This window comes from Callithrix jacchus, chromosome 7 (genome assembly GCF_049354715.1).
Source record: "Callithrix jacchus isolate 240 chromosome 7, calJac240_pri, whole genome shotgun sequence".
NCBI classification, from domain to species: domain Eukaryota; kingdom Metazoa; phylum Chordata; class Mammalia; order Primates; family Cebidae; genus Callithrix; species Callithrix jacchus.
In genome coordinates this window covers 142,934,084-142,960,428 of record NC_133508.1, presented here as the reverse complement: position 1 = coordinate 142,960,428, position 26,345 = coordinate 142,934,084, and the positions used below count along the sequence as shown (strand labels likewise).

Below are 26,345 nucleotides of genomic sequence, written 5' to 3'. Positions count from 1 at the left end.
GTGAATCCTTCTCCAACAATTTAAGAAATAATTTTAATTGGTTGATGTTTGCATATTTTATTTGTGAATTTATTGTAAGAATGAGTATTAATTCTAAATAAACACAGTGAATATCTATTAAGCATATCTATTAGCAAAGTATAAAGTCCTTTGTAATTTTTTGTGACTGCCAAGAGGTTTTAAGTTTTCATGTGTGAATACTTGTGGTTTTTGTTTGTTGTTTTACTTGATAAGGTAAAATTGCTCTAGGCATGGAAGGCATCACCAAACTATTGTTCCCTCAAGGACCTAAGTTTGAGGTCATTGTTCAGTTTTCATTTGTCCTGCTGCCCATATCAAATCTTAGTCATGAATCCTACTATCTTGCCTCCTCAGTCTTTGCTGCATCTGTACCACCTTTGGATTCCCCGCTGCCCTAGACATCAGCTCACCTCAACGTTGACATTGGTCACTGGACTTCTGCAATCTATTCTCTCCTGTCTCTGTTATATATTAAATACTAATGATAGATTTGTTTTCTTAAAATGTCAACTGGTTTACTCCACTTGCTCTGTACATTTCAAATATTTGAAAGACTACATCTAGCAATTTTAGGGCTTCAGTAATTATATTACATGTTGCATCTCTGATTTAGCTTAATATTATGTAAAATAGCAGAGTGCTTGGATGCTAGCAAGAATTCAACAACAGTTGGTCCATCTCCCAAGTTTGTCCCACTTGGGCAAAAACAGATACTAATTAAACATCACATCCTTTCCTAATATTTTCGTGCTCATCAATGATTTTCATAATCTTCTGCATTCTGTGAAGCCAAGTTCACCTTTTCTGCGTGACCCTTACCCTGATTTGTATTCTCTTTCCACTGCCTCATAGAATTAACGTTTATTGTTTGTATGTCATTAGGCATTTAATCACCAACCGACTAACAATGCCATTTAGTCTTTGGTGTATTTCTTTTCAAAATTGTTTAGCCTATTTTATCTCAAGGAATATCTACGGTGATGTCCAGTTGCATACAACAAAGTAGGTAATAATTGTCAAATGCACAATTGAAAACAAATGAATAAAAGTACATTTGGTTTTTATATTTAATATTATTCTACATGTAACTAGGCAATTGTCAACTAATATCTTGAAAATTATATCCACTGAACATAGTATGCAGCCTACAAATACACTGGTTTCAACTGGTCCCAAGCCCTGGGACAGCTTCAGTGCTTGTTCCATAAAAAAGTAACAGGGCCGGGCACAATGGCTCACGCCTGTAATCCCAGCACTTTGGGAGGCCGAGGCGGGTGGATCATGAGGTCAAGAGGTCGAGACCATCCTGGTCAACATGGTGAAACCCCATCTCTATTAAAAATACAAAAAATTAGCTGGGCATGGTGGCGCGTGCCTGTAATCCCAGCTACTCGGGAGGTTGAGGCAGGAGAATTGCCTGAACCCAGGAGGCGGAGGTTGCAGTGAGCCGAGATCGCGCCATTGCACTCCAGCCTGGGTAACAAGAGCGAAACTCCGTCTCAAAAAAAAAAAAAAAAGTAACTTAATAACAATAATAGTAAACAATTTAATCCTCGTAGTAACAACTCCAATGATTAGTTCATCTCAGAGCAGCCAGGAAGAGTCTGAGGATTTTACTGAAATTTTACTAAAATTTTAGAAGATTTTACAGCCAAATAAGAACACTTGTCTTATCAACCTGTCATTTTTGCTAATGTTACTGCCACTAACTTTTGAGGATATTAGGAAATGTTCATAATTTTATGAATCCCAGTAAAGTCTAATATAGTTATCAAAATATATTTTCTTTAAAAAAAGTCTTTGCCACATTTCCATAATTATCTCAATGGTTGTGATATGATGTAAGTGAAGTAAAGAGTAAGTATCATGTGACTCAATCTGAAAAATGACATGCTTGATATAGTATTAATGTTATATAAACTTTGTTCCAATATTAGAATTCATGATGATTCAAACCGATTGGTATGAGATGATTACCGTGCTCCAGGCACCGCATTGTGAGTAACCAAAATAAAACAGGTAACTCCCAGGCTAATGAGAGAGACAGCCGACTATGTTCCAAAGTAGTTTCTAAAAATGGAGATATAATAAAGGGCTCCGGGTGTCGGCTGAGGGAGGGAGGTGGGAAATTGTACTAATACATGAAATGGAGGCAAATTATCCAAAGATGACTTTATAGAGAATTAACATTTAAGAGTTATCTACATGGATGAGTAGGATCTTTGTCAAGTAGAGAAAGAAAAAATGGAGTTTCCTGAAAGAAAAATGGAAGGGGAAATGTACACTGCATACTCTTTTCAAAATAGAAATGGTCATGGTTTTGAGAAGCAAGATAAAAATTTGAGACATGAAGTTTGTTAGAATTAAGGGGGAGGCACAAAGGGAAGAAATGACTATAACAAATGGGGTTGAACTGTGAAGATGACTTGCTGGCTAGGATAAGGAGCTTGGTTTCCGAAGGCAGTGTGGAGTCATGGGATAGGTATGATAGACGGATGGCATAGTTAAGGATGTATGTTAAACTACTATTCTATAGGCTAAACTGTCTGAAGAGGATAAGAAAATGGAGTCAAAAGATAAGAGATTATTAGTCAAAGAGAAAGGAAAAGGAAAGAGTTTGAACAAAGACAGTGATGGTAGAATTGAAGAAAAGGGGAAAAATAGTAAAATGTTTTGGAAGCAGAACTAATAAATATTGTGTGAGAGGAAGTGTAGAGGGCCGTGGAGGCAAACTTCAGCTTTTTTAGGTTGGTGAAATAAGATAATGAGAAGAGGCCACTAAGTATGGCAGTTTGGCTGTCATAGTGACATTTCAGAGTACAGATGAGAATAATGGTAAATTTATAGAAACAAGAAGGATGTATTCAATTGCTTTTTTGAGGGATTGATATGTATCTCAAGAAAAAAAGATAAGGTAAAAATCTGATATTTACTCATTTGCCAATTATTGCATAATGTTGATTGATTAAATAAAGAAATATGGATAATATATAAGATTATGCTTACAGGTTTTATGCTTTTATGCTTATGGGTTTTTTGTATCATTGACAAACTTAAGTAAAACAAACAAATTAAATGTATTTTATAATAAATGAATGATAGACTATGTAAGAAATAAAAAAAATCTTATTTTGTAAGTACTTTTAAAATAATAGAGGTAAATGAAGTAAAAATTTTAAACTACAGCCTCTCCAGGCCTTCCATGACTATGAGTTTCTACTACTCAATATGAGAATTTATTTCCTTGGGGACTGTAAGAAGTAAGATACCTCCTTTTACCTCCTGACAGCAGCAGAAGCAAGTATTTCCAATCATCTAAACCCTTCTGTTTCTGCATTCATTAGTCCATGCAATCAGTAGGAACTAGGCATTGACTGATTTGATTGACACGTGTTTATTTTCTCTCTCCCACACACTGTGTAGTCACAGCATGAGAGTAATAATAGAAGAGCTATAATTCACAATCATAATTGACTGGCTATTTATTACCATCATACTTACAACTGGACCTGGTGGGCCCTGGGGACCTTCCCCTCCTTTCAGTCCAGGTGCACCCTTGGAAAAGTAAAAAAATAAAGAAAATAAATCTAAATGAATTGAATACCAATAAGAGGAGATATTTGGTTGATAAAATAAGGATATTAGGTAATGTTTATAGATAAAACTATATATATATATATATATATAATGATAGTCGAATGCATATGTTTACGTATATTCCCTTAATTACTCAGCACTTTTTAAGGTCTGAGAAAAAATGCTTCTAATAAGCAATTTGAATCACATGCTTTATCTATATAGCTATTGATTATACCTGAGCTCCGGGAAGACCTCTTTCCCCTGGGAAACCACGTAATCCTGCTGGTCCGTCTTTCCCTGAGATACCTTGAGGACCTGGATCACCCTAAAAAATATAATAAACATCCTTCAAGACAGAATAATTTCTACACATATTTCTATAAACAAAATTGTAATTACTTCCAAACTACTATAAGTACAATTTGAATATTAATTATTAGACTATTGTGTGGAATGTCATATGCATTATAATGAACTACCCACTACCTATATTTAAGGGTACATGTAAATTAATAATTTTATGGTCAATGGAGCTAACAGTCTTATATAATTGTTAAGTAATATCTTAGAGTATCATAAATCGACACTGAATATTTTCCTGACACATCTCCTGATATTGATTTAAATGAAATCTGTAGACCAGTGGCGAGTACAGTAAAACATAAATGAAAGTTTGAGCCAAAAAAAAAAAAAAATCTGGAGCATGTTGTACCTTTGCACCTTCTTTGCCTGCAGCACCAGGAAGTCCTTGTTCACCAGGAGGGCCAGGAGGGCCAGGATGCCCTCGTTCCCCTATTGGACCAGTCTCACCAGTTGGTCCCTAAATTACATAAGCAAAACCACTTTAGATTGCTCTTTTATTTTTGGCAAAGATAACACAAACTCAAAAACAATGTTCACAAAATTTATCATTCTCACTTATTCCTATGATGTCCTACAAAACACTTTTATATAAAGCATTGAAGTAGCATATCAAGCAAGACTAAAAAGATTCTATACAATCCGGGTTAGAATCTGAGTGTAAAAGGGAAGTACACAAATAAAGTCCAAAAGATGTTTTAGTGGCTTAAGGCGATGATTTCTGCAGAGTGGACCCAGCCCAAATATTATTAAAACTGTGATTTTTAATTACAGGTTTATCCCATTCCTTCTTTTCCTATAAGGTGTCAAGTCAGCTCAGAAGTAAAGAGACATCGAAGCCACCTTGGCAACCACTCAATGAATCACTACTTGAAAATAAACTTAGGACCTTGAGAACCCAAACAACCAGTGGTTCTCCTTGGAATCTCCATGGACTGGAAACTCTCTACTGTTAATCTATATTCATTTGACAAAGTCTAGGGAGTGTGGCAGGGCATCCTGAAAGCAGTGGGTATGGGTCGGCAGTTCCTCCCAGCCACCGGCTTATAACAAACGACCAGCTGCCTTACATTGCAGCGAATGCCAAAGTGAAAAATGTCAGGTCATTTATGTGTCCCCTGAGTGGTGCTGGTTCGTGGTGCTAGAGTATAAGAAGTTTCATGTATAAATAGAGAAGGGTGATCAGTTGCTCTCTATCTTAACGAAAAGCAAAATGAAGGATTTAAGTTAAAGATAAACAAAGGGAAAATTTTTAGATGCTAAGGATGTTAAACAGTAGAATGTATTACTGCATTTGCTTATGAAATATAGTTTTTTTTCTAAAAATGAAATATATTCTTAACGGTTCATCTTGGATAAATAATATACCTGTCCCAATTTGGGCATACATTTCTAGGTTTAAATTTCATTAATTACATAATTGCTGTAATTTCTCAACAGGAATGTGCAAACATTTATCCAAAACATGATTTTTTAAAAATTATCTGAACACCAAAATTTGAACAGTAAGGAATACAGAATTAACCATAATTGAACAGGTATCACCACTGAGACAAAACTCATCTGAGATTCACATAACTGTTTAATGAAAAAGGTGCATATTTGGTATTGCAATCTATATTATTCCCATTAAACCAAATCTTTTGTCCTAACATGAAAGTATGGCTACATTTAAAATAGGCTGTTGGATTTTTCTTCTCTTAAAAAGAACCAAAAAAAAGTAGTTCAATGAAAGTGCATCTTCAGTCAAACACTTGGTATTTTTATGCCTTAATATATTCAGGGGAACAAAAAAGAAAACATCTCAGAAGTTTTAGATGACCACGTTGAACAGAAATGCTTTTTTTGAAAGACGTGAGGTCCTAAAATATTCAGTTAAACCCCATGAGGTTATATTTTAGTGAATACGCTAATTCTATTCCTGTTTATAGATAATAAGAATAATAGGAATAATTTTTCTGGTTAAATTTTCTCACAGAAAATAGTTATAAAGTTGGTTTTAAACAGAAAAAAGTATTTTTGAAGGAAGCTTTCTAATTACTAAGAAAGTATATATAATGTTTTAACTAAAACTGATAAGAAGTTAAGAAGAAGACTTTAGCACAAGTAAGTACTCATGTTTACACTCTTTATAAAGTAACAGAACATTTCCCTTGGCTCAGGATTAGCCTCTGAAGTAAAATAATCAACCACTCCAATAATTCTTCATTTTTGCTTCCGTACACATATTCCTAAAAACAAGATGCAGTTCTTTGTTTCTCTAGATGTGTGTGTCTGTGTATTTGGATGTGCAAGTGTGTGTGAGAGTTACAGTGTTAAGAACTATTTAGAGACAGAGAAAAGACTAAACCAATTAAATAATTAAAACACATATTCACCTGCCTTTGCTCCTTTGTTATAATTTGTCATTAGTAGGGGCAAAATTCCAGCCCAGTAAACTAAACGTGTTCTGCCCATTCAATATGCTTTGGCGGAGAATAAAAACATTATTTTCTATCACCATGAATTACTCTTTATAGTTATTTTGTACTATAATTCAGGATACTGCACCAATTTTTAGACTTCTTCTGCCACCTACCTTGGAAGAGATACTTGTCTTTGCCATTGTTTTGTATATACTCAAAGATAGTTAATATTTTACTCCTGATATAATACACTATTATGAAGGCAAAAATCTTAAGAAACATTTAATGTGTTACAAATATTAAAATTTTAGAATGTATATTTCTAAATCTAATTTATACTAAAAAAACATGAAGCCAGTTTATAACTTAAAATTCTAGAAAAATATAATGGTCCACCTATTTATAAAGAACTTGGTAATTTTATTAGTAGATGGTGTCACAGTCAGGCTTTGATGTTAAATTCAGTGTGAACTTTCTGATTTATTTTCATTTATTCTTCTCTTTTATTTTTACAGGCAAATTGAAGAGTTACTTTAATAGGAGTTTGTTGGTTTCTTTTGATGTACAGTAGCTGCATATATTTAAATACAATCTGAAATAAAGTATGCATCATTTTGAAAAATTGAGAAGATTTTCTACAACTTAGGGAGGTTAAAATATAAACAACAACAACAAAAAACCTTGCTCGGGAAATAAAGCAAAGGAACATACCTGTGGTCCAACCACTCCCCCTGGCCCAGGAGGGCCAGTCTTGCCTTGAAATCCCTGAGGAAGCAAAGCATTATCTGTAAAAGCTACACACAATACAAAGCATAAATCAAAATTCTGTGAGATAGCTGAGTAGGTCACATTAAAATAAAATCACCTATTGACTAAAATTATTTATTTTCAAATGCTTAAATACAAATTTACTATGTTAAACTTATTTCAGTTTTCATTAAAATTCAAAATTTGCCATTTCAGTATGTCACATGGCAGGGCAATAATTACCTTTAATAAATGACGCTAGAGAAAAAATATATTCTTAGCCCTGTTCCACCAGGTAACATATGCAATTTTAACCCAGTAATGTTTATGGATGAACTAAATGATTTAGAAATTCTTTGAAACAGTTAACTAATTTTTTAGGCACAGATAAATTCACAGCCTATGATATTAATACATTTCTCTCTATTGCATTCCAAAAATCTTATAAAATAAAACGATATAAAAATAAATCTATTAAACTAATGCTTTGCATAGTAATTATTTTAGCATTTATCAATATACTTTCTTGTAAAAACTCATGAGATATAGTTGTAAACGCATTTTGCAAATAATGCAGTCATTAAAATATCATCTGATTGATTTGAGCAGAATATACTCACTACAAAAAGCTTTTGGGCATGTATTCTGATACTTATACTTCTTTAGGCTGTGGGTTATTCATTCCGCATAACTGTATTAAGATAGGTAAATTTCTGGCCAGGCACGGTGACTCACGTCTGTAATCCCAGCACTCTAGGAGACTGAGGTCAGGAGATTGAGACCATCCTGGACAGCATGATGAAACCCCATCTCTACTAAAAATATAAAAATTAGCTGAGTGTAGTGGCACATGCCTGTAATTCCAGCTACTAGGAAGGCTGAGATGAGAGAACTGCTTGAACCAGGCAGTCGGAGGATGAAGTGAGCTGAGATAGTGCCATTGCACCTCCAGCCTGGACACAGAGCGAGACTCAGTCTCAAAAAAAAAAAGGTAAATTTCTTACTTATGAGAGTTAACTTACTTTTAACAGCTAAAGAAGTAGATAGAAAATATTTAGAGAAGCAGTTTCCAAAAAACGGAATATTTTATTCCCTATAACATCTGGTCAGACTGAAAATAAAAAGACTAGAAAAAATGGGTAGGAACTAGCAGTTTCACATTTGTATCACAATGTTCCCAGTAACTACGAGTGATCTATAATAATAAAGTTTTATAAGTAGGTAAAGAAAATAGTCTGTAATTATTGTAATTGATATTACAGGAAAAGAAAATATATTTCGCCTATTTTTAAAACCTGTTAATTAAGACTTTCATGGTTCTATTTGAGCTATCATTATCAATAGCAAAAACAATCAATTTTGGAGGGGAAGGTCATTAAATTTTTCAGCATTTTATAAGCATATCAGTCACTTAATTTTAATTTTTCAGCAACTCAACTAGTTGATTTGGAATCTGTTATCAGATTTACATACACACATATACAGATACCTAAACACATATATACAGGTATAATGTATACATGTGTCCCTGGAATAACTCAACAACCTGCATGACCGCAATTGCCATCTCTGTGCTAACTCCTCCAGTCCCAGCTATTTCTAAACCTCTAATTTGTATGAGCCCTAAAATTCTCTCAATAAGTGTCTACTAGAAATTTTCAATTGTATATAGTCTCTCTTAAACATTCCTAACATGGAACTTTCTGAATGCATCTTTTCCTTTAAATTTCCTTCTGTGTTCTCCCCCTATTTAATGGCGTGTCATCGGATCCCAGACTTTTCTTCGATGCCCATACTTAATGAGTCATTACATCCTAACGTGTCACTTGAGAAGCTCCCTCAAGTACAGCTTCTTCTCTCTTACCCTAGTAGACCGGTCCTATTCAAACTATAATCACTTCTTTCCTTCACTGTTGTTGATTGTCAGGTTATCTCGCTTGTTTACATTAGCCAGAATCATCGCCCACAAACCCCAACTCAATAAGCTCATTTTTAAACATACAGATGACAAACTTCTAGGCAATATGGGTCCAGTATGTGAATTCAGTTACTTCCTTTGCTTTCAAAATGTACCCTAAATTCTAGCCATGCTGATCTTCCTACCTTTTTCTGAATAGCCACACACCATATATTTGCATGACCTGTTTCCTCTGTCTGGATTATTCTTCTTCCAATTTTTAATCACTAAATTGGACAGGAAGATATAAAGGCAATTCCAAACTTTAAAAAAATGTCTTATAAAGCTTTTTGTCTTAGTAACTGTGAGAGCAAGAATCACACACAAACAAAAATGATTGTAATAATGATTAATTAAATGTAATTGATTAAAAATCAATACTTAATTGAGTAAAGTCTGGGAAAAATTAAAACACAGACTTGCACTCATACATTCTAAGGGAAAAGAGAAAGTCTTGGCTGCTAACCTACTTGTGTGAGTGATGGATTTCAGAAAGCTGGAAGACAGCGTTGCGCACATGTCTGCTCGTTCAAACCATTCAGAGTGTTTGCAGGTATCTAATACATTTGATCTTGGGGAATCTTACAAATAAACTACACAGGAAAATTTTACAGTTCACAATAAGGTGTGCATGTTCAATATTGTCATGTAATAAGACTACACTTGCCATTTAATTTTAGAATAGCTAGTAAAATTATGTTTTTCAAAGTTGCTGAAAATGGAAATTAATTTGATATATACATGGGTAGTTTGAAAAATGTGCTATTAAGATCCAACAGAAGCGTAACTCCTTTTCTGATCATTGCTGTAAGACTAAGCCAATTTTAGGACCAATGCTGGATTTGGCACTATGTTTCTGAGACAAATTTGGGTCATTTCAATTTAATAGGAGCTATCTCTGAAGCTATTTAAGGCCACCAGGAAAAAAATGGGAATAGTTTCTATTATACTAAAATAACCCAAATGAATATGAGAGGTCAGAATAAACATTTAATGGATTTCTGATTAGAGACAAATCTGAAATATAATTTAAAAATTTCTCCATTGGAATAAGATAATAAATATACAGCAAAGAATGAATGCCCACTCTAGACTGTGACTCTTGTGCAAGGCAATCTTTTGAATCTGGGTCAGCACAGAACAAGGTGAGAGAAAAAGGTTTGAGGCTATGGGATGATTCAACATTCCCTTAAAAGTGGATGTGAAATCAGGAATATCATTTTTCAGAAATAATCCTGGCTTTTATCTGTGATAAACTGCAAAACAGAAACATTCATTCTAGAAACATTATGCCTTTTTCTTCTCTGTTTATTTAAATCTCAATGTTATATGTGATATAATTATTTTGGCTAGATATAAAAGCACTTGATTAAATCACAGACAAAAATAATTTTATAACAGTAATTCTCTGGATATCTTTTCCTCAGAAGACATTTTGGAACATCCTATAGTTATTTCCAGGAAGTTATACAATGACTTTATGTAAAATGATTTGTCTGAAATATTTGAATGAGAATGCATTTGCGTATTGCATGTTGATTCTCCTTTAGAAAGTTTATCTCTGCTTTTAATATAGATATCATTCCCAAGAGGATATCCGAACATTTTATTCTTTGATCTCATTAAATCATATTTTGATTTTGCTTCTGAAATCCAAGACTCTGAAGTTTCCCATCTGTCTAAAACTAAGAAATGGTGAAACTGAGAATTGCCACATGGTAAGCAAGACAGGAATTGGGTGGCTGTTGACAGATCGTTTTCTCCATAGCAGAAAATTCATAACGTTTTCAGATTTGTTATAGTACACTGCTGTGCAACTCCAGTACGTATTCAGACTGGCCAAATACCCTACCATGATTTTCAACTACATAGTCAAAGGTAGTCTGAATTTGTGGTTTCCTTGAGAAATCTGGATAAAAGTAATCATTGGTGAGAAGCAAGAATTGATTCCATGGAAACATGCCAATCCATGCTGATTTCTGGTTAGAATAACAATGCACTGGGATAGCCAGATGCCTGGTTTTGTAACCGTGGCAAAATAAATAAGGTCACCAAGATCCGTAAACGTAACGGAGCTGCTAGTTTCTCTCTGCCCAAATTGTATATGCGTGGTAAACTGTTCATTCAATTTGTTTACTGTTACATTCTTTATAAATTTATAAGTAAAATTTAGTGACCGTTTTTGATTTACTTTTTTCCTGTTCCACAGAAAGGATGCTTTTGACATAGTTCCTAACCAATTATAGCCAATGGGTCCAATATCAGCAAATATTTCATCCCTTAGTTCTTGATAAAAGAATGCTGTAGTATGTGCATGGCTATTTGCAATCTGCTGTCTTTAGAGAGTGGAGAGGTGATGGGTGTGAGTAGAATGTCTCCATAAACAGACTTCAGTGAGAGTCAGAGTGACTCTCCTGAGATGTCCAAAAAATAATGGTGTCTTCTCCATCAACTCTTCCTTAAAACGCTGCGGTTGACAATAAGAACAATCACATCAACTAACATCCTATTTCCTGAAGTATATTTCTTGTGTCCATGTATGCACTTATGTATATCTTTCAATAAAGAGCTTAATGAAAGTGAGTTTTCAGTGTTCCTCAATCGAATAATTGAACTGTTCATTAAAAAGTAGCTTTCTGTAAACTGATGAGGAGCTAGAGATGTAAATTATTAATAAGGGTAAAAGGCCACTTACAGTCTCCCCACGTTGCCCAGGGTGTCCTGGCAACCCATCCTTCCCAGGTGGTCCCTGAAATTACAAATATTAAATATCACATGTCATAAATTTTTCTTTAATTATTTTATAGTCTAAACGTCATATGTTAGAAAATTTTCTTTTTGTAGTTTCATTAGATATTTTACTTTGTTCTTCTGTTGATTTTAAATACAGTAATATGCACGTATATCGCTTCAATACAATTCTGTAGCTAGAATTGAAACCAAAATAGAATTATAGAAGTATTTTCTGAACATTTTACATTTACTTAAATTTGTTAAATTTGCACCAATAATTTTTAACTGAATATTTGCAAAGGTTGGTATTTTCATTTTTGTGAAAAAATATTACTTCGTTAGCACTTCAAAAATGAATATTTCCCCTTTTTTGGTGATTTGTTCCTAATTCAATTCCCGGTGCATTAAAACTTGGATAACAGAGAAAGATGGTGCCCTCTAGTGGTGATTTGAGCTTCTAACTGATAAGAATGTAAAAGAAGGCCGGGCGCGGTGGCTCACGCCTGTCAATCCCAGCACTTTGGGAGGCTGAGGCCGGTGGATCAGGTCAGGAAATCTAGACCATCCTGACCAACATAGTGAAATCCTGTCTCTATTAAAATACAAAAAATTAGCCGGGCCTGGTAGTGTGCGCCTGTAGTCCCAGCTACTGGGGAGGCTGAGGCAGGGAAATCGCTTGAACCCTGGAATTGGAGGTTGCAGTGAGTCGAGATCTCGCCACTGCACTCCAGCCTGGCTACAGAGCGAGACTCGTGTCAAAAACAAACAAACAAAAAAAAAAACAAAAACAACAAACAACAAACCAAAAAAAAAAAAAAAACCCAACCGACCAACCAAACAAAAAAAGCAAAAGAAATACAAACTCATAAAAACAATGGCAGTTTACCTCTCAAATTTTTTCAAGTAAAGGAAACAATAAGTATATTCAATTCTTAGAAGCTGTCAGGACAAATTTTTTCCCAGTGGATTTCTTAAATGTCCGTTTGGAAGCATAATGTTTATGAAGTACTGGAGAGCAAATCTACTGCTATCACTTTCTATAAAGCATGCTGTCTTTGTCATGGCTTAAGAAATAAATGAAGCAATTAACTACGAACTTCAAGTGAACAACTGTGTGAGCGTCCTATATTTTAAACACTTAGTAGAAAGAGACTGCTTCTTTATACTGCCTTATGGATTATTCATTCTACTCAGTAATCATTAGGTATCAAATTCAAAATTTAAAACATAGTCAATGGGTAGAGACAGAAATATTATCACCCTTCTGGATAAAGGTAAATGATTCTTTTAATAATAATATTTTAATTACAACAGGTACACCTCTCACTGTATGTTAATCATTTAAATAAATTTGTTTTTGAACATCTATTTTTAACATATGTTCGTATAAAGTTAGTATGTAAAAAAGACTTTGCTTCAAAATATAATTTCACAGACAGCTTTCTTCCAACTGAGACTTTTCTAGGTTGGCTAGCTAATTCAGGAGAAAGGTTTTTGGCAGTGCCAGAACCATCTCTGCTCCCTTAAGTAGTCTCTGTTGACATCCTGGTTGCTGTATAAATTATCAACTCTAATTAAAAACTCTTATGCTATTTCACAACATCACGGCTTGCTCAGTGACTTGTTCAGGTTTTCCAGGGCCACCTACTGCCATCCTCTTCTTCAAAAAACAAAATTGGAAAATGTTTTTAACCAAGGGCTTAAAACATTTTTGGATGTCATTTAACCATGGCAAAAACATATATTACATACCCTTCTATCAGTCACTAGGTGTGTATATTAATGCTAAGACTTGGTTTTGCCCTCAGTTTGGAGGTGACATACAGAAATAAGTTGAAGTTAATTGCGAGTAGATTTCATTGAGGTCCAGTTTTACAAAATAGCAAATAAAACAATTTCTGTGCCTTATCACTAGTTTGATGCGTTTGGTGATAAACATGCTTTCAATTTGGGGCAATAATAAAAGTTTTACAGAGAGGACGGATGACAGCTGAAAGATATCAAATATGTCTGGCTTTTTGTTCTCCATAATAAAGTGCATCTTAAATGATGTGCTTTGCTATTAGCACAAGACTTACATTTTTTTAGAGAAGCTGTAAATATAAGAATTAAATATCTCATATTTGCTGAAAGGTAACACTTTCATTGCAAAATATTATCATACTTTAAAATAGTGATTTTAGCTCTAAGTGATTGCATCCTGGGAAGAATGCAACATAATATTTAATGGCTTTTCTAGATAGTCTGAGGGATTAGTGTTAATATACTGCATTAAGAATTGGTGTCATTATCATTTTTCTTGATTTACACTTGTACTTCTAATATCAAACTGTTAGTCCTAAATGACTATAATGGCTACAAACTACTAGCCAACAAAATAAGCAGACTGATTACCAAATTATTTTATGGTATTTTTGTAAAAGTAATAATTTTTTTCATCAAAATAGGCCATCCCTTTTATCTAGTTGATACAGGACAGAGAGAACAAATTCATCTAAATGAGGGTATGCAGATTTGGCGAGGCAATCTGTGAAAATGCATAAGTATTTGTTTAAAGATGTTTTCTCACTTCTCATTGGCACTGATTTTTGACGTTTTCTATTCTAAATAGAAAGTTTCTCATAGTAGTCATGCTACAAACCTTAATTATTTCAAGCTATTTTTTTTCTTAAATGGATGATTATCTGTTCCTCGAATCTGCTGATATGGGCATGAGATTAACAGAATCTAAAGGAAATATTTAGATATATATATATGTCTATGTGAATATACATCATACACATATATGTATATATATAATTTTTTTTCCTGTTACAATAAAAATAAACAAATTAATTTACAGGAAGAGTTTTTTTTTTATGTCTCACCACCTTAATTTCTTCTTTCTTTATCTGACAGATGAAGGCATTTCTATCTCAAACATCACAAAATTGCATACCAGAGAAATGAGGTATTTTTATTTCATGCTCTAATGTTTCACTTGTTAGAGAAAAATAGTATAAAAATCATTTTGTTTATCAGTGAAACCAATACTCCTGTCTTGTCGCTCCAACTCGAATGCATGCTTCTCAAGTGTAGGAATTTATTATCATTGTGATACCTCTTAGAGATAAAATGCATGAATTATCAATGGCTCAAAACTTGTTGAAAGATACATAAGACAATGGGTTGCAAAAGTTTGAGGAAAAAAATGAGTCAAGTGGCTTTCTTTGACAACGAATCACTATTCCATGAGCAAAGCAATTTTCAGCAATACAGGCAAACATGAATGAAATATGGCTGAGGTTATATACATCACTAAACTTTATGTTGCTAAACAAATTACACATAGCTTACAAATAATTATGGAAGTGCTTATTAAAATATACATACAGTGACTTTTGAAACTATGTTTTCATTTCTCTGTGAGACTTTGCAGAGTCTTCCTGTTACATTTTAGCAAAACTGACATAGTAGGTAAACATATGCAGGTAGTATCAAGATTATTTTATATTTGATACTAGCTATGCGTATTAGCTTTTTATAGCATTGTAATAAAGGTAACAACACTTTCCTAATATGTTTGCAGTAATAATGCAAAACCAGTGGTAAAGTAATAATTTAAACAGTATCTAAAAATTATTGTAAAAGTAATATTTGACATTTGATTATTTCAAAATAAATAATTCACCAATATGATTTGTGTGCACATTAAAATGTGGGTAGTATTGTTTAATTATGCACATTAAAATGTGGGTAGAACTGTGTGAACTGCTGGACTAGCACAGCAGTTCACACAGTTCACATGCATCAGAACTGTCTAGAGGTGTTTTAAAAGATAGACTGGACCCCTCTCCAGAATTGTGATTTGTTCAGTGAGACTACATTTCTAACAATATCCCAAGAGCTGTGGATGCTGCTGGGCCAGGAACTACATTTGCAAACCACTGTCCTAGACATGTGGGTAAGCTGACTCCGCTCTCTTAAAGAAACTGAGAAGGTGGTAAAACAAACAAACAAACAAACAAACAAACAAACAAACAAAAACCAAAAATAAAAAATAAAAACACACAGTATGTTCTATGTCCTCACAAATATTTAAATACGAAAACAAAGTATTTCATTTAACTTTATGAAGGTGCTTGATGAACATTCAAGAGTGTTGCATTAAGAATTGATTTTGTTATTTACATTATATCCATTATATACATTTCATATAATAGATATGATTTAAGAATTGTCATTACATTTTCCAAAAAAAATCAATTGTAGAGACAGATATAATATTAATATAAATAAATCTTTGCAAGAGTTAAGAAATATCAAATGTTGGAGGGATTTAGAAAGTGCTATTTGAAGAAGGTTATATTGATGATGGAAGATAAAGATAAATTCTAATATACCAAATACTTAAAAGTTGATAACAATTTATAATGTCATCAATTACATTCACAGAGGAGCAGCTCAAAGAGCAGCTGAGAGAGTGATATTTATGTTTTTCTAGTCTTTGGCATACTTTCAACGAATGCTTAATAAGAGATGTTGAAAATATATTCAGAAACACCGAATTTCATAAATTGAAAATATCTACTTTGATATCAATTGTAATTTTATAGAGATTTTATCAATATTATATCTAACAAATATTATAAACGTATTCTGTGACTCTCAACGCTCTGAAAATGTCAAATAGAGACAGAGAAAGAGAAGCTCTGACACTTACAGGGGGGCCTTTTGGTCCAGGGAATCCAACTGGACCCTGTGGTCCTTGAGGACCCTGGAAATAAAAAGCAGTGGGGAGAAGTTAACAACACACCTTAGAAGATGCATCTTTATATTTTGAGATTGATTTGTATAGATGAAATACAATGTATCATCCAGATTCTTCATCACAGTGACAAAACTACAGTAATGCACCACGATAGTAAGTGCTAATCCAAAAGCAAAATGGATAATTTTCACACTACTCTACTCAAAACTGCACATCACATCAGTGTTACCTCAGGAACACTGTAAATATTTAGAACTCATATGAATTATAAGTGAAGAGAACATATAAGAATTGAGAAGTTCTGCAGCTTCTTTACTTTTAACATTGGCTAGAAACATTCATAGAAGAAAGATATTTTGGTTCAATTCAATTCCTTAGCTTCCCCCTCAAAAAACTCTTTTAAAACTTATTCTATCCATATTCTGTATCTAGCCATAGATTCTAAAGCTAAAAGAGAAAGTATGTGACTACCTCAGCTAGACCACAGAACATGCTGTTAACTAGTCTCAATATTTAAAATATATTCATTTTGGATAATGTCAATGTATTTTTTACTCATGTATAAGTTTATTTTGTAGATAAGATGAAAATAACTTCATTGTGTAGTTATTAACATTAAATACAAATAAAGTACTATATCATTTTTGGCTTGATTTTTAATTAACTATATTGTTCATCTCTCAAATTTACCTATTTTTAAAGTGCAAAAAGTAGGTCCCATTACAGTGACTCTATTGTTGGCAGAAAAATAATTGGTAAGAGATAATCCTTTGTAGGCCCAGAACATAATAGTTGCATTTATTTAAGAAGATTTATGAAAGACAACATAAATAAAATTTCTTAAGTAATATACTTAGGGTAGGATTTATGCAGTTTTCTGATCAAAAATAGAGTTTACTGAAGTTGGCCTTCAATAGAATTTACTCTTTCTATTTACCAATCTAGCCTTCCCAAGAAAAATCTCATTACCATTCATAAGCCAATGTTCAGAAATCATCACAAGTTTGTACAGTTTGTACTATTACCAGCATCGTATATTAAAATAGTAACTTCAAAGTTATATATAAAGTCAACAAAAATAGATGTCACATGAAACTGCCAAAACCAGTGGGCAAAGTTTAGGAACTTAAAAATTTTTACACTCTTATTAAACTATGAAACTATGATTCCTAAACAAAAAATCATTTTAAGTACGAATTCTAAAAAATAGTATTCCTTTGATTATGTAGCAAACTCTATTTTCCCAATTTCTTAAAATGTCATTTTGCTTTCTAAAATTTTGCTATTTTTCAAATACAGTTTAAATTTAAATTCTTTAAGAATGAAACATTTCAAAAATCATTACTTGAAATAAACAAAATTGAAAAATTGAATCTTTATAAAATTTCACACAAAGTGTTGACATATTCTTTTTGCATTAATCAAAATAGTTTCCAGGTGGGATTTAAAAAATCCATAATGACTCTGTGTATACATGGTGTTGAAACCAGATCACCAGATACAATATCCAGTGCCTAGTTAAATTTGAGCTTTAAATAAATAATAATTTTAAGATATCCTAAATATCACAAGAGACATACTTAATACTTATGACAAAAATAACTTATTCTTGATATATAATTCAAATTTAACTAGGTGTCTTGGTTCTGTCTGTTTCATTTTTGATTTCACTTAATTTGGTAATGCTAGACCTAACTAAAAGATATATTTAATTTTTAATAACCAGCATCCATGATCTACAAATCATGATTATGAGGAATCACATTTAATTTGTAGAATATCTTAGTAAAAGTTTTTATATACATATATATATAAATATATATACGTCACTATAACTATATAGTTAAATATAAATGTATTGTTAAAGAAGAAGTCCATTGAAATGGGCAAAAATAGGTATTTCTTTTTCTAATCAAATGATACCACAGAATTAATTCCCTGAACTTTCCAATTGACATATGTGGAAGAAAATATTTTATGGCATTACATTTGCCATTTTTCAAGTTTGTGCTTAAGACATGAACTAAGTGGTTTAAGATACTTAAAAACTCTTGGCAGAAAATGAAGGCATTTTTGGGGTGAAATGTCTCATCAACCACAAGGAATACAGAAAATATGTTCTTCCTACACAGATATTGAAAACAGTGTATGAATATTTATCAAAAATAAATCCACCTAGATTAATAAAACAACAAAACAAAACAAAAATTTCTTACTTTAATCCTCAAGAGGTACTTTTCTCACTCTCAAAGTGTTTTTTTTTTTTAAATAAACAAAGTGTTTTTAAAATACTGTTGGATGACAGTATTGTTTTTCAAATTAAAATACAGTATCAGCAAAAGTATATTCACTTGTAAGGAAATATTGTTGATCATAACATTCTGGTAGACAAAACCAAATGCATGAGGAGAGAGTAAGTTGTGTCTAAAAATAAAACTCATAGTTGTGCTATTTTTTTGTTAAATTGTTCTGCTCCATTTAATTATTTTGCCATTTTAATCCATTTAAATGTATCTTATTAAAATGACTTTGACCATAAAATACTTCAAGTGAATGTATTATTTATGAGCTCAAAATTTACAGGATAAATAGACTTAATTTGGGAACAGTTCATCAAGAGTGAGAAACATTTAGTGGAAAGTTAATTAAATACAAACCAAAGACTTAAAGCAACTCTAATTAAATGTTTATTCTTGTGTGTTATCTACTCCTATATTTGTCACAAATAGAAACTCAAGTTTTGCTCATTACTTTTACTCAAACAAAAATTATTCATTTTCAATTATAGGTTATGCATTGCAAGGCGTTTCTGTTTTCTATAAAACACCTACTATACATTTCAAGCAATAATATACAAAAATATATTCAATTGACTATTTAATACTGAAAATTATTACAGAATATAAAGAAATGATTCTACTTTTTTAAAGGAATACAGATTCTAATATTTAAATTTATATCAGGAGTATAGCTTTAAAAAAATCTGGCTCTAAAAATGCCAAAAAAAGCCCAACAGAGGGCATGCTTGTTCATATGTATTTGGCTTCATCTTATATCAATTAAAAATCAATTTACTAAATAGTTATTCTATTTACTGGAATAGATGTTTCATCTTGAGTTGAATGTATATTGATTCTGGCTTAATGGCTACTAGTAGCTTGTTTTTTACTGGCATAATATTGCTGACAGCTCTGTGAACAAAATGAGTATCAATATGGAAAGCAAACAAGGTGGAGAAGAGGACAAAGATGTTCCAAGTGTATTTAAAATTATATATATGCTGGCCTGACTATAAGAGTGATATTTTAGTCCAGTTATACACATTTTTCTCATTTCTGTAACATAATTACTAGAATATACTGATTAAGCTTTTTTATTGGTGAAGGGAAATAAATTTAAAAATAAGCATTTTTAAACTCAGTCTAGATTTTGTGGATAAATTTGCATTTGTATTAGCAGACACACATCTTTTCCCCGAAATCTGGATACTTGCAGAAATAATAATTTTCATTTTCTATTATGAAGTTGTATTATACGTACTCTTTCACCTGGGGGGCCAGGAGGACCATCACCGCCTGAAGTGCCCTTGTACCAAGAAAAGAAAAAGAAAAATCAGTTTTAATTCCTTCTCATAGCATCTGTCTGGAAAATAAACCTACAGCAACATCCAAACACAAAATGTGCAGATGATACCTTCGGCCCGGGTTTCCCAGTGGGCCCTCTTGCACCTCTTGAACCTCGAGGACCCTGCAGATGAGAACAAAAGATAAACCTGAATTAGTACCTGGCAAATCCAAAGGCACTGAATCAATTTTTATTTTTGAAAAATAAGTTATCTTGAAAAACTAAATTCAATATGAAAAAAGCACATCGTTTTAAATCAAGGCACCTACCGTTGGACCACGCTGACCCCGAGGGCCTGGTTTGCCAGCTACTCCCTATCAAAGACAGTTCCAACAATTTTAATATGCAGTATATCACAATAACTAATGAGTCTGGTGCTAACACTGAGTACTCATGCAAGAACATTCTTCATTCATTCATTCTTCATTCATTCATGTATTCATTTAGAGACAGACTTGCTATGTTGCCCAGGCTGGCCTGGAATTACTGGATTCAAGCAATCCTCCACCTCAGCCTCACAAATATCTGGGAATACAGGCACGCCCCTGTCCAGCTAAGAACATTTATGTTACATAGGTTAAACATTATATTTATATATCATACCCGTGCACCTTTCTCTCCATTGGCACCTGGAAAGCCAGGGAATCCAGTGGAACCCTACAATAATAAAATTAATAAACAATAAACAAACGTGACAATTAACATTTTCAGCCACAAAGTATAATTTATTTTGGAACAGACTGATTTTCACACAGCTGTTAATATTTAAATCAAAAATATAAATTTTGAGATACCATACAGCTACCAACGAAGTAACTGAAAATTAACTTACGATGACATCTGAAATCCTGGAAGCATTGAAAGCACAAATTGATAAAACAGTTTAGTTTTAACCTTCTAAGTAAATGAATTAATCAAGTGTTATTATATCTCTTGTTATAAAATAGTAATTACGGGACATTTTATAGAAAATGTATTTCAATGTAAAGTTCTATATATTTGCTTCAATTCTAAAAAAAAAAATCCTATTTCACAAACAGAAATAGTCAAATATTAAAATAGGCATTTTAGAAAATGTTTTTTCCTGAATTTATATTATCATATATCTATAGTTACCATTTTTTAGTTGAGTATTTTCACATTTTTAAAACTGGATCAACTCATAGACTAAAAACCTTACTCCACTTTTTCTATTTGGTGTTTGAATACAACTAAATCTAGTGAAAAGTCAAAGTCAGACAGCCAAGCATTAAAATTCTGTTTTTTAGAATTCTGAAGGCATAATTTCGAGATTTATGCTTGTTATGCATTAGCTAAGTAAGTTTGGTACATTACTTATGGTCATTGAGTATAGCTTTTTTTTCTTCAAAGTGAGGATAATAATACATACCTTATAGGTACTTTGAAATTTGTAGGATTGAAAAAAACGAATGCTTGATATAAAAATAATAATTATATATAATAATTATTGTAAATATTATAAGTTTATAAAACCATAATTTCATTCACAGCCACATTTTACAGATAGATACAATATAATTCCCAATAACCACATTTTCTATATGATTTTACACATATATCTAGATTTTTAACTGCTCAGATATTTATTTGATCATGATTGTGATTAGCTTCCCTCATCACTGTCAGAAAATAAAGAAGATTAGTGTTCAATCCTTGCTGCTCAGCTTGTTAACTATGAGACCCTGAAAAAGAATGAGTGGAGAGTTTTCCTTTTTAGACCATTGTATGGATTAAGTGCAATAATACATAAAATGCCTAGCAGAGAGTAGTAGACATCAAATTTTACAAACTTCTCCATACATTAAATTTTTGAAAAACAAAATTGGTGCATAATGTCTCCTTGGACTTGAATACATTCCTTTCTTTTTTTAATCTACTCATTTGCACTGAACTACCCCTAAAAATGTTTCTCCAAGTGATACATGACTCCTCTGTATCAGAATAATCTAGAGTAGTTGCTAAAAAAATGGATTGCCGGGGCACACTCCACATCTACTGAAACACAATCAGACTCTCTGGCAGAGAGGTCCAGGAATTTGTATTTTCAACAACCTCACCAGGTCACATGTATTGTGAAATTTGAGACGTCCTGGAAGCTGTATTCTTAGGCATGTACAGTTAGAATAGCCAGGTGTAGAGTATTATCTACGCACAGGAGGTAACTATTTAGCCCTATTCCCAATTTGAAAGTAGTGAATATTACACACTTATCAGGAAGGTAAGATGCTATCAATTTGTGTTTGCTATGCAATATTAAAGCAGGTAAGGAAAATTGTATGTGATGCCCCATGGCAGCTGACAGTCAAAATAATAACCCGAAGGATACACTCTAAGCTGCTTTTTATAACATGTTTTCCTATATGTGTCATTACATGCCTATATAGCTAACTTGTGATCAGTCTGAGAACAATTGTTAGGATGTATAATATTCACATACTAGGGAAAAAAATCTCTGCACATTACATTTGGAAGACCTCTCAAAATCACTTTTCTTTCTCTACATAGAATCAGATCGTTATGTCTAGCACAGTATTACTATGTGACTATTACAGGAATGGGACAAATAAGTATAATCAAGTATAGAACAAAAACTTTGAGGCAGGGGAGATAAATATTCAGTTCTGTCCTGACTAGAAGAGACAACTAAACATATTTATAGATTCCTCATTTAAACAAACGGACATTATGTACCAATTTTGTATTTCATAAATTTATTTTCTTACATAGTTTATGCTCTAGGAAATTGAGAGAAAGCACAGAAAAATGTCCAACCCACCAATTAATCTGTTGAATATATGGAAATACTACTTTTTTGCTTCCCACATGAGGAATTATCACTAAAATATATAATTTCTATGAAAATATAGTACCTGTTTTTACATGGAAACACACAAAGGCCATAAAGTCAAAGACTAATTGTGAAATTGGCTCAGTCAATAAATGTGAAACTAAAAAATGTGAAATTTTAAAAATGCTGCTATCTGAAATATAAAATTATTCTACCTTAAAATAGATTTTATTTTATGAAACAGTTATTTTATAGCACATTGGTGCTACATCTAATGTCCACTTACAGTCTTTAATCTGCTTGAAAGAGACTGGTAATGGAATTTCACTTTAGTAAAATAACAATTTAAATTTATTCAAAATTCATCAGCTTACACACAGGAAAAAAAACCTGACGCTACTTTTGATCGTTGATGTCCCAATCAGTTTTTCATTTTGGAACAGAGAAACTTAAGAGCTTTTTGATCATAGAAATAATCAATGAGTTATGAATATTAGCCATATGAAGAAATAAAGAACAAAATTTCGGACATTTTGGTAAAAGAGTTAAAAAGTATTGGATACCTCTAGGAGAAAACATTTCTGTTTAGTTATTCTATTGCATTTTGTTAATAAAAAGAATTCAAATAATACTGATCAGAGAATTAACTTAGGGGAAAAAACAAAATCTTAAATATATTCATTAAATAAAATTCTGCTCATTCATGTAATATTTTGACAATTTTCTATGGTTTTAATTCAAAACCAAACAATCATAATTTAACTTCATAAATAGCTTAAGAATGCATGAAATGATGTAAGGACAGCTTGAGGTCCTGGATTATGCAGTGAATGGTTCCTTTTACTCATAATATTTGTGCAAATGCTTGACATTTGACAGGATGCTAAATGGGAGACAGAGCAGCATGAAAGAGACAATATTTAAATAGTAAAAAGTATTAACGGTCTGAGTACAGCCAGAAAATATTTAAATTATGCCTGTATTATTTTTAAACCACAGAGGGCATACATCTTATTTTAGATGGGTTCAAAAGCATTATATTTATTCCCTGCTACTCAAGGAAGTAAGTATTTCTTTGGAAACTCGATGAAAAAATTGTAAGACAAAGCTATACAGCAAGCCTAAGAGAGTGTTACCATGTGGCAATGAGGGACCACAAGGGCATGTGGTTTACAGATTCAGGGAGAAGAACATTTTTGTCTCCCATCATTATACGTGAAACTTATAAGTAAATATATGTTTAAGAATGTTACAGAAGCAGGATTTGCCCTATCTATTGTGTCTGTTATGCCTGAATGGGTCAAATTCAATAAACAAATAGCTTGATATAATCTCATGTACATATAATTAAAAGAATGACATAAATAAAACTACCCAGCACTTCTCTGTCCCCTCCCATATCATAACTACTCTGTTATTAATAATTATCATTCATTTATTAATTAAATTAACAAGCTTAATTTAACTACTGAATGTATCAAGTGGATGCTTAACAAAGTGTTACTATTGGTTTCAGAAAAATAGTACCCTAAGGTAAATACCCATTTTTAAAACCATATTTTTATGCTTCAAATATATATATTTCAAATAGCTAAAAAAGAGATTTGAGTTATACAGTGAATTGAATGGTGGCTCCTCAAAAGATATATCCATATCCAAATCTATGAATGTTACTTTACTTGGAAAAAAAAGTCTTGCCAAATGTTATTAAATTAAGGAAATGAGATCCTCCTGGATTGTCCAGCTGGTCCCTAAATCCAATGGCAAATGTCCTTAAAAAAGACAGAAGAGAAGAAAATGCACAGACAGAAGAGAAGAAGATGCACATAATAAAGAAGGGGACAGAGACTGATTTTATGAGCCACAAGCCAAGGCATGCCTGGGGCCACCAGAAGCAGGGAGCAGCAAGGACAGATTCTTTACTAGAAACTCCGGAGGCAACATGGCTCTGGGACACCTTGATTTCATACTTCTGACCTCCAGAACTGTGAGACAGTGAATTTCTGTTGTTCTAAGTTAATAAGTTTGTGGGGGTTTGTTATGGCAACCCTGGAAAAAAAATACGAGTGGAAATGGGGGTAATAGACAGTGTGAAAGGTGTATTAATTAAAAAACAAACCAAGTGATAGTTTAAAACCTTAGGGTAATAGAAAGGAAATCAAAAGCTATTATCCATCAAATGTCCAGATATACTAGGATAGTTCTTATTCCAGTTGGAAAGAAGTACCGATTATGCCTTCCTTTTGTGACTGCCATCTCCTAAAATGCTGCAATCCATAACCACCTAAGCTCTTTGAGCTCCCTGCACTCCAGGTGTCCACATGCCCTATGATTTTCCCTTGTGAAATTATTTTTAAGTACTCATCATGACATAGACGTGTTACAAACTGTAAGGTAACCATATGTGATTAATATTGTCTTCACAACATGTTAATAAACCATAAATATCAAGCTGTTTTACCTTTGGACCTTGTCTTCCTGGATATCCTGGTAATCCTGGAACTCCAAGTTTTCCCTATAGTTAGAATATATAATAATACAAGTAATATTTTAAGTTGAATTAAGTTTACATAATTTTAGTATTTTGTCTAAATATTAGAATCAGATATTGTACAGCCAAAAGGAAGATTTGCAAATTTCGATCATTATTTACCTTCATTATATTTTTTCATGGAATAAGAAAATTGCTGCTTTGAACATATTTCTAATGTGATAATGTTGTCTAACTTACCTTTGTTATATAAGTGATGCTGCCTTCTTTAGGTACATGAATCCTGTGCTTTTAAAGAGAACGCTAACTCCTTTGTGAATTCTAAAGCGAAGTTAAAAATACTCCTAAGCTTTTTTCAACATTAAATACTATTTTAAATTAGTTGATGTAATTGGCACAATATTTAGATTTTATCACTCCAATAAGAGTAAATCTTTTTGATAACGTTATTTCATTTATCCCAGTCTAAATATAAAACAAGAGATCATGAGTTTTCTCAGCAAGTAAACCTTAGACATGCAAAGAAATTCAGAAATAAATTTTAAGCCAAATTTCTTCTTTCACTCTAATGTCTTGAACTATCTGGATTACTAAATATAATATGTATTGAGAGCTTTAGCTAATAATGATGATTTTTGTGGAGTGTTTATTCTTCCAAGCAGGTAACTGAATATGTTATTTTGTTCCAGTGCAATGAGGTTACCTTCAATCTAAAAGTGTTAAAACAAATTTTAAGTTATAATGAAGTCCAACAATGTGTAACAAATACCAGATGGTTTAAAATACTACCCTAAACAATTCACATCCCTAAAATTTCTATCTGAACAAAGCGTTAATTTAAAAAAACAGGCAGAAAGATAAAAAGTAAA

At 32.4% G+C, this 26,345-nt stretch overlaps 1 protein-coding gene across 2 annotated transcripts in view; it reads right to left on the bottom strand.

Annotated features, from left to right (window-relative positions):
• The window catches only part of COL11A1 (collagen type XI alpha 1 chain), a 215,057-nt gene that overhangs the window by 77,624 nt on the left and 111,088 nt on the right, over positions 1-26,345 (bottom strand). For both annotated transcript variants that reach the window (XM_002751147.6, XM_035252270.3), the window contains 11 exons: positions 25,447-25,500; positions 20,780-20,833; positions 20,446-20,490; positions 20,246-20,299; positions 20,093-20,137; positions 16,505-16,558; positions 11,765-11,818; positions 7,077-7,130; positions 4,313-4,420; positions 3,836-3,925; positions 3,523-3,576 (listed from right to left, as the gene is read on the bottom strand). In XM_002751147.6, the coding sequence (XP_002751193.3) occupies positions 3,523-3,576; positions 3,836-3,925; positions 4,313-4,420; positions 7,077-7,130; positions 11,765-11,818; positions 16,505-16,558; positions 20,093-20,137; positions 20,246-20,299; positions 20,446-20,490; positions 20,780-20,833; positions 25,447-25,500 (666 nt within the window). The remainder of the gene's footprint in view (positions 1-3,522; positions 3,577-3,835; positions 3,926-4,312; positions 4,421-7,076; positions 7,131-11,764; positions 11,819-16,504; positions 16,559-20,092; positions 20,138-20,245; positions 20,300-20,445; positions 20,491-20,779; positions 20,834-25,446; positions 25,501-26,345) is intronic.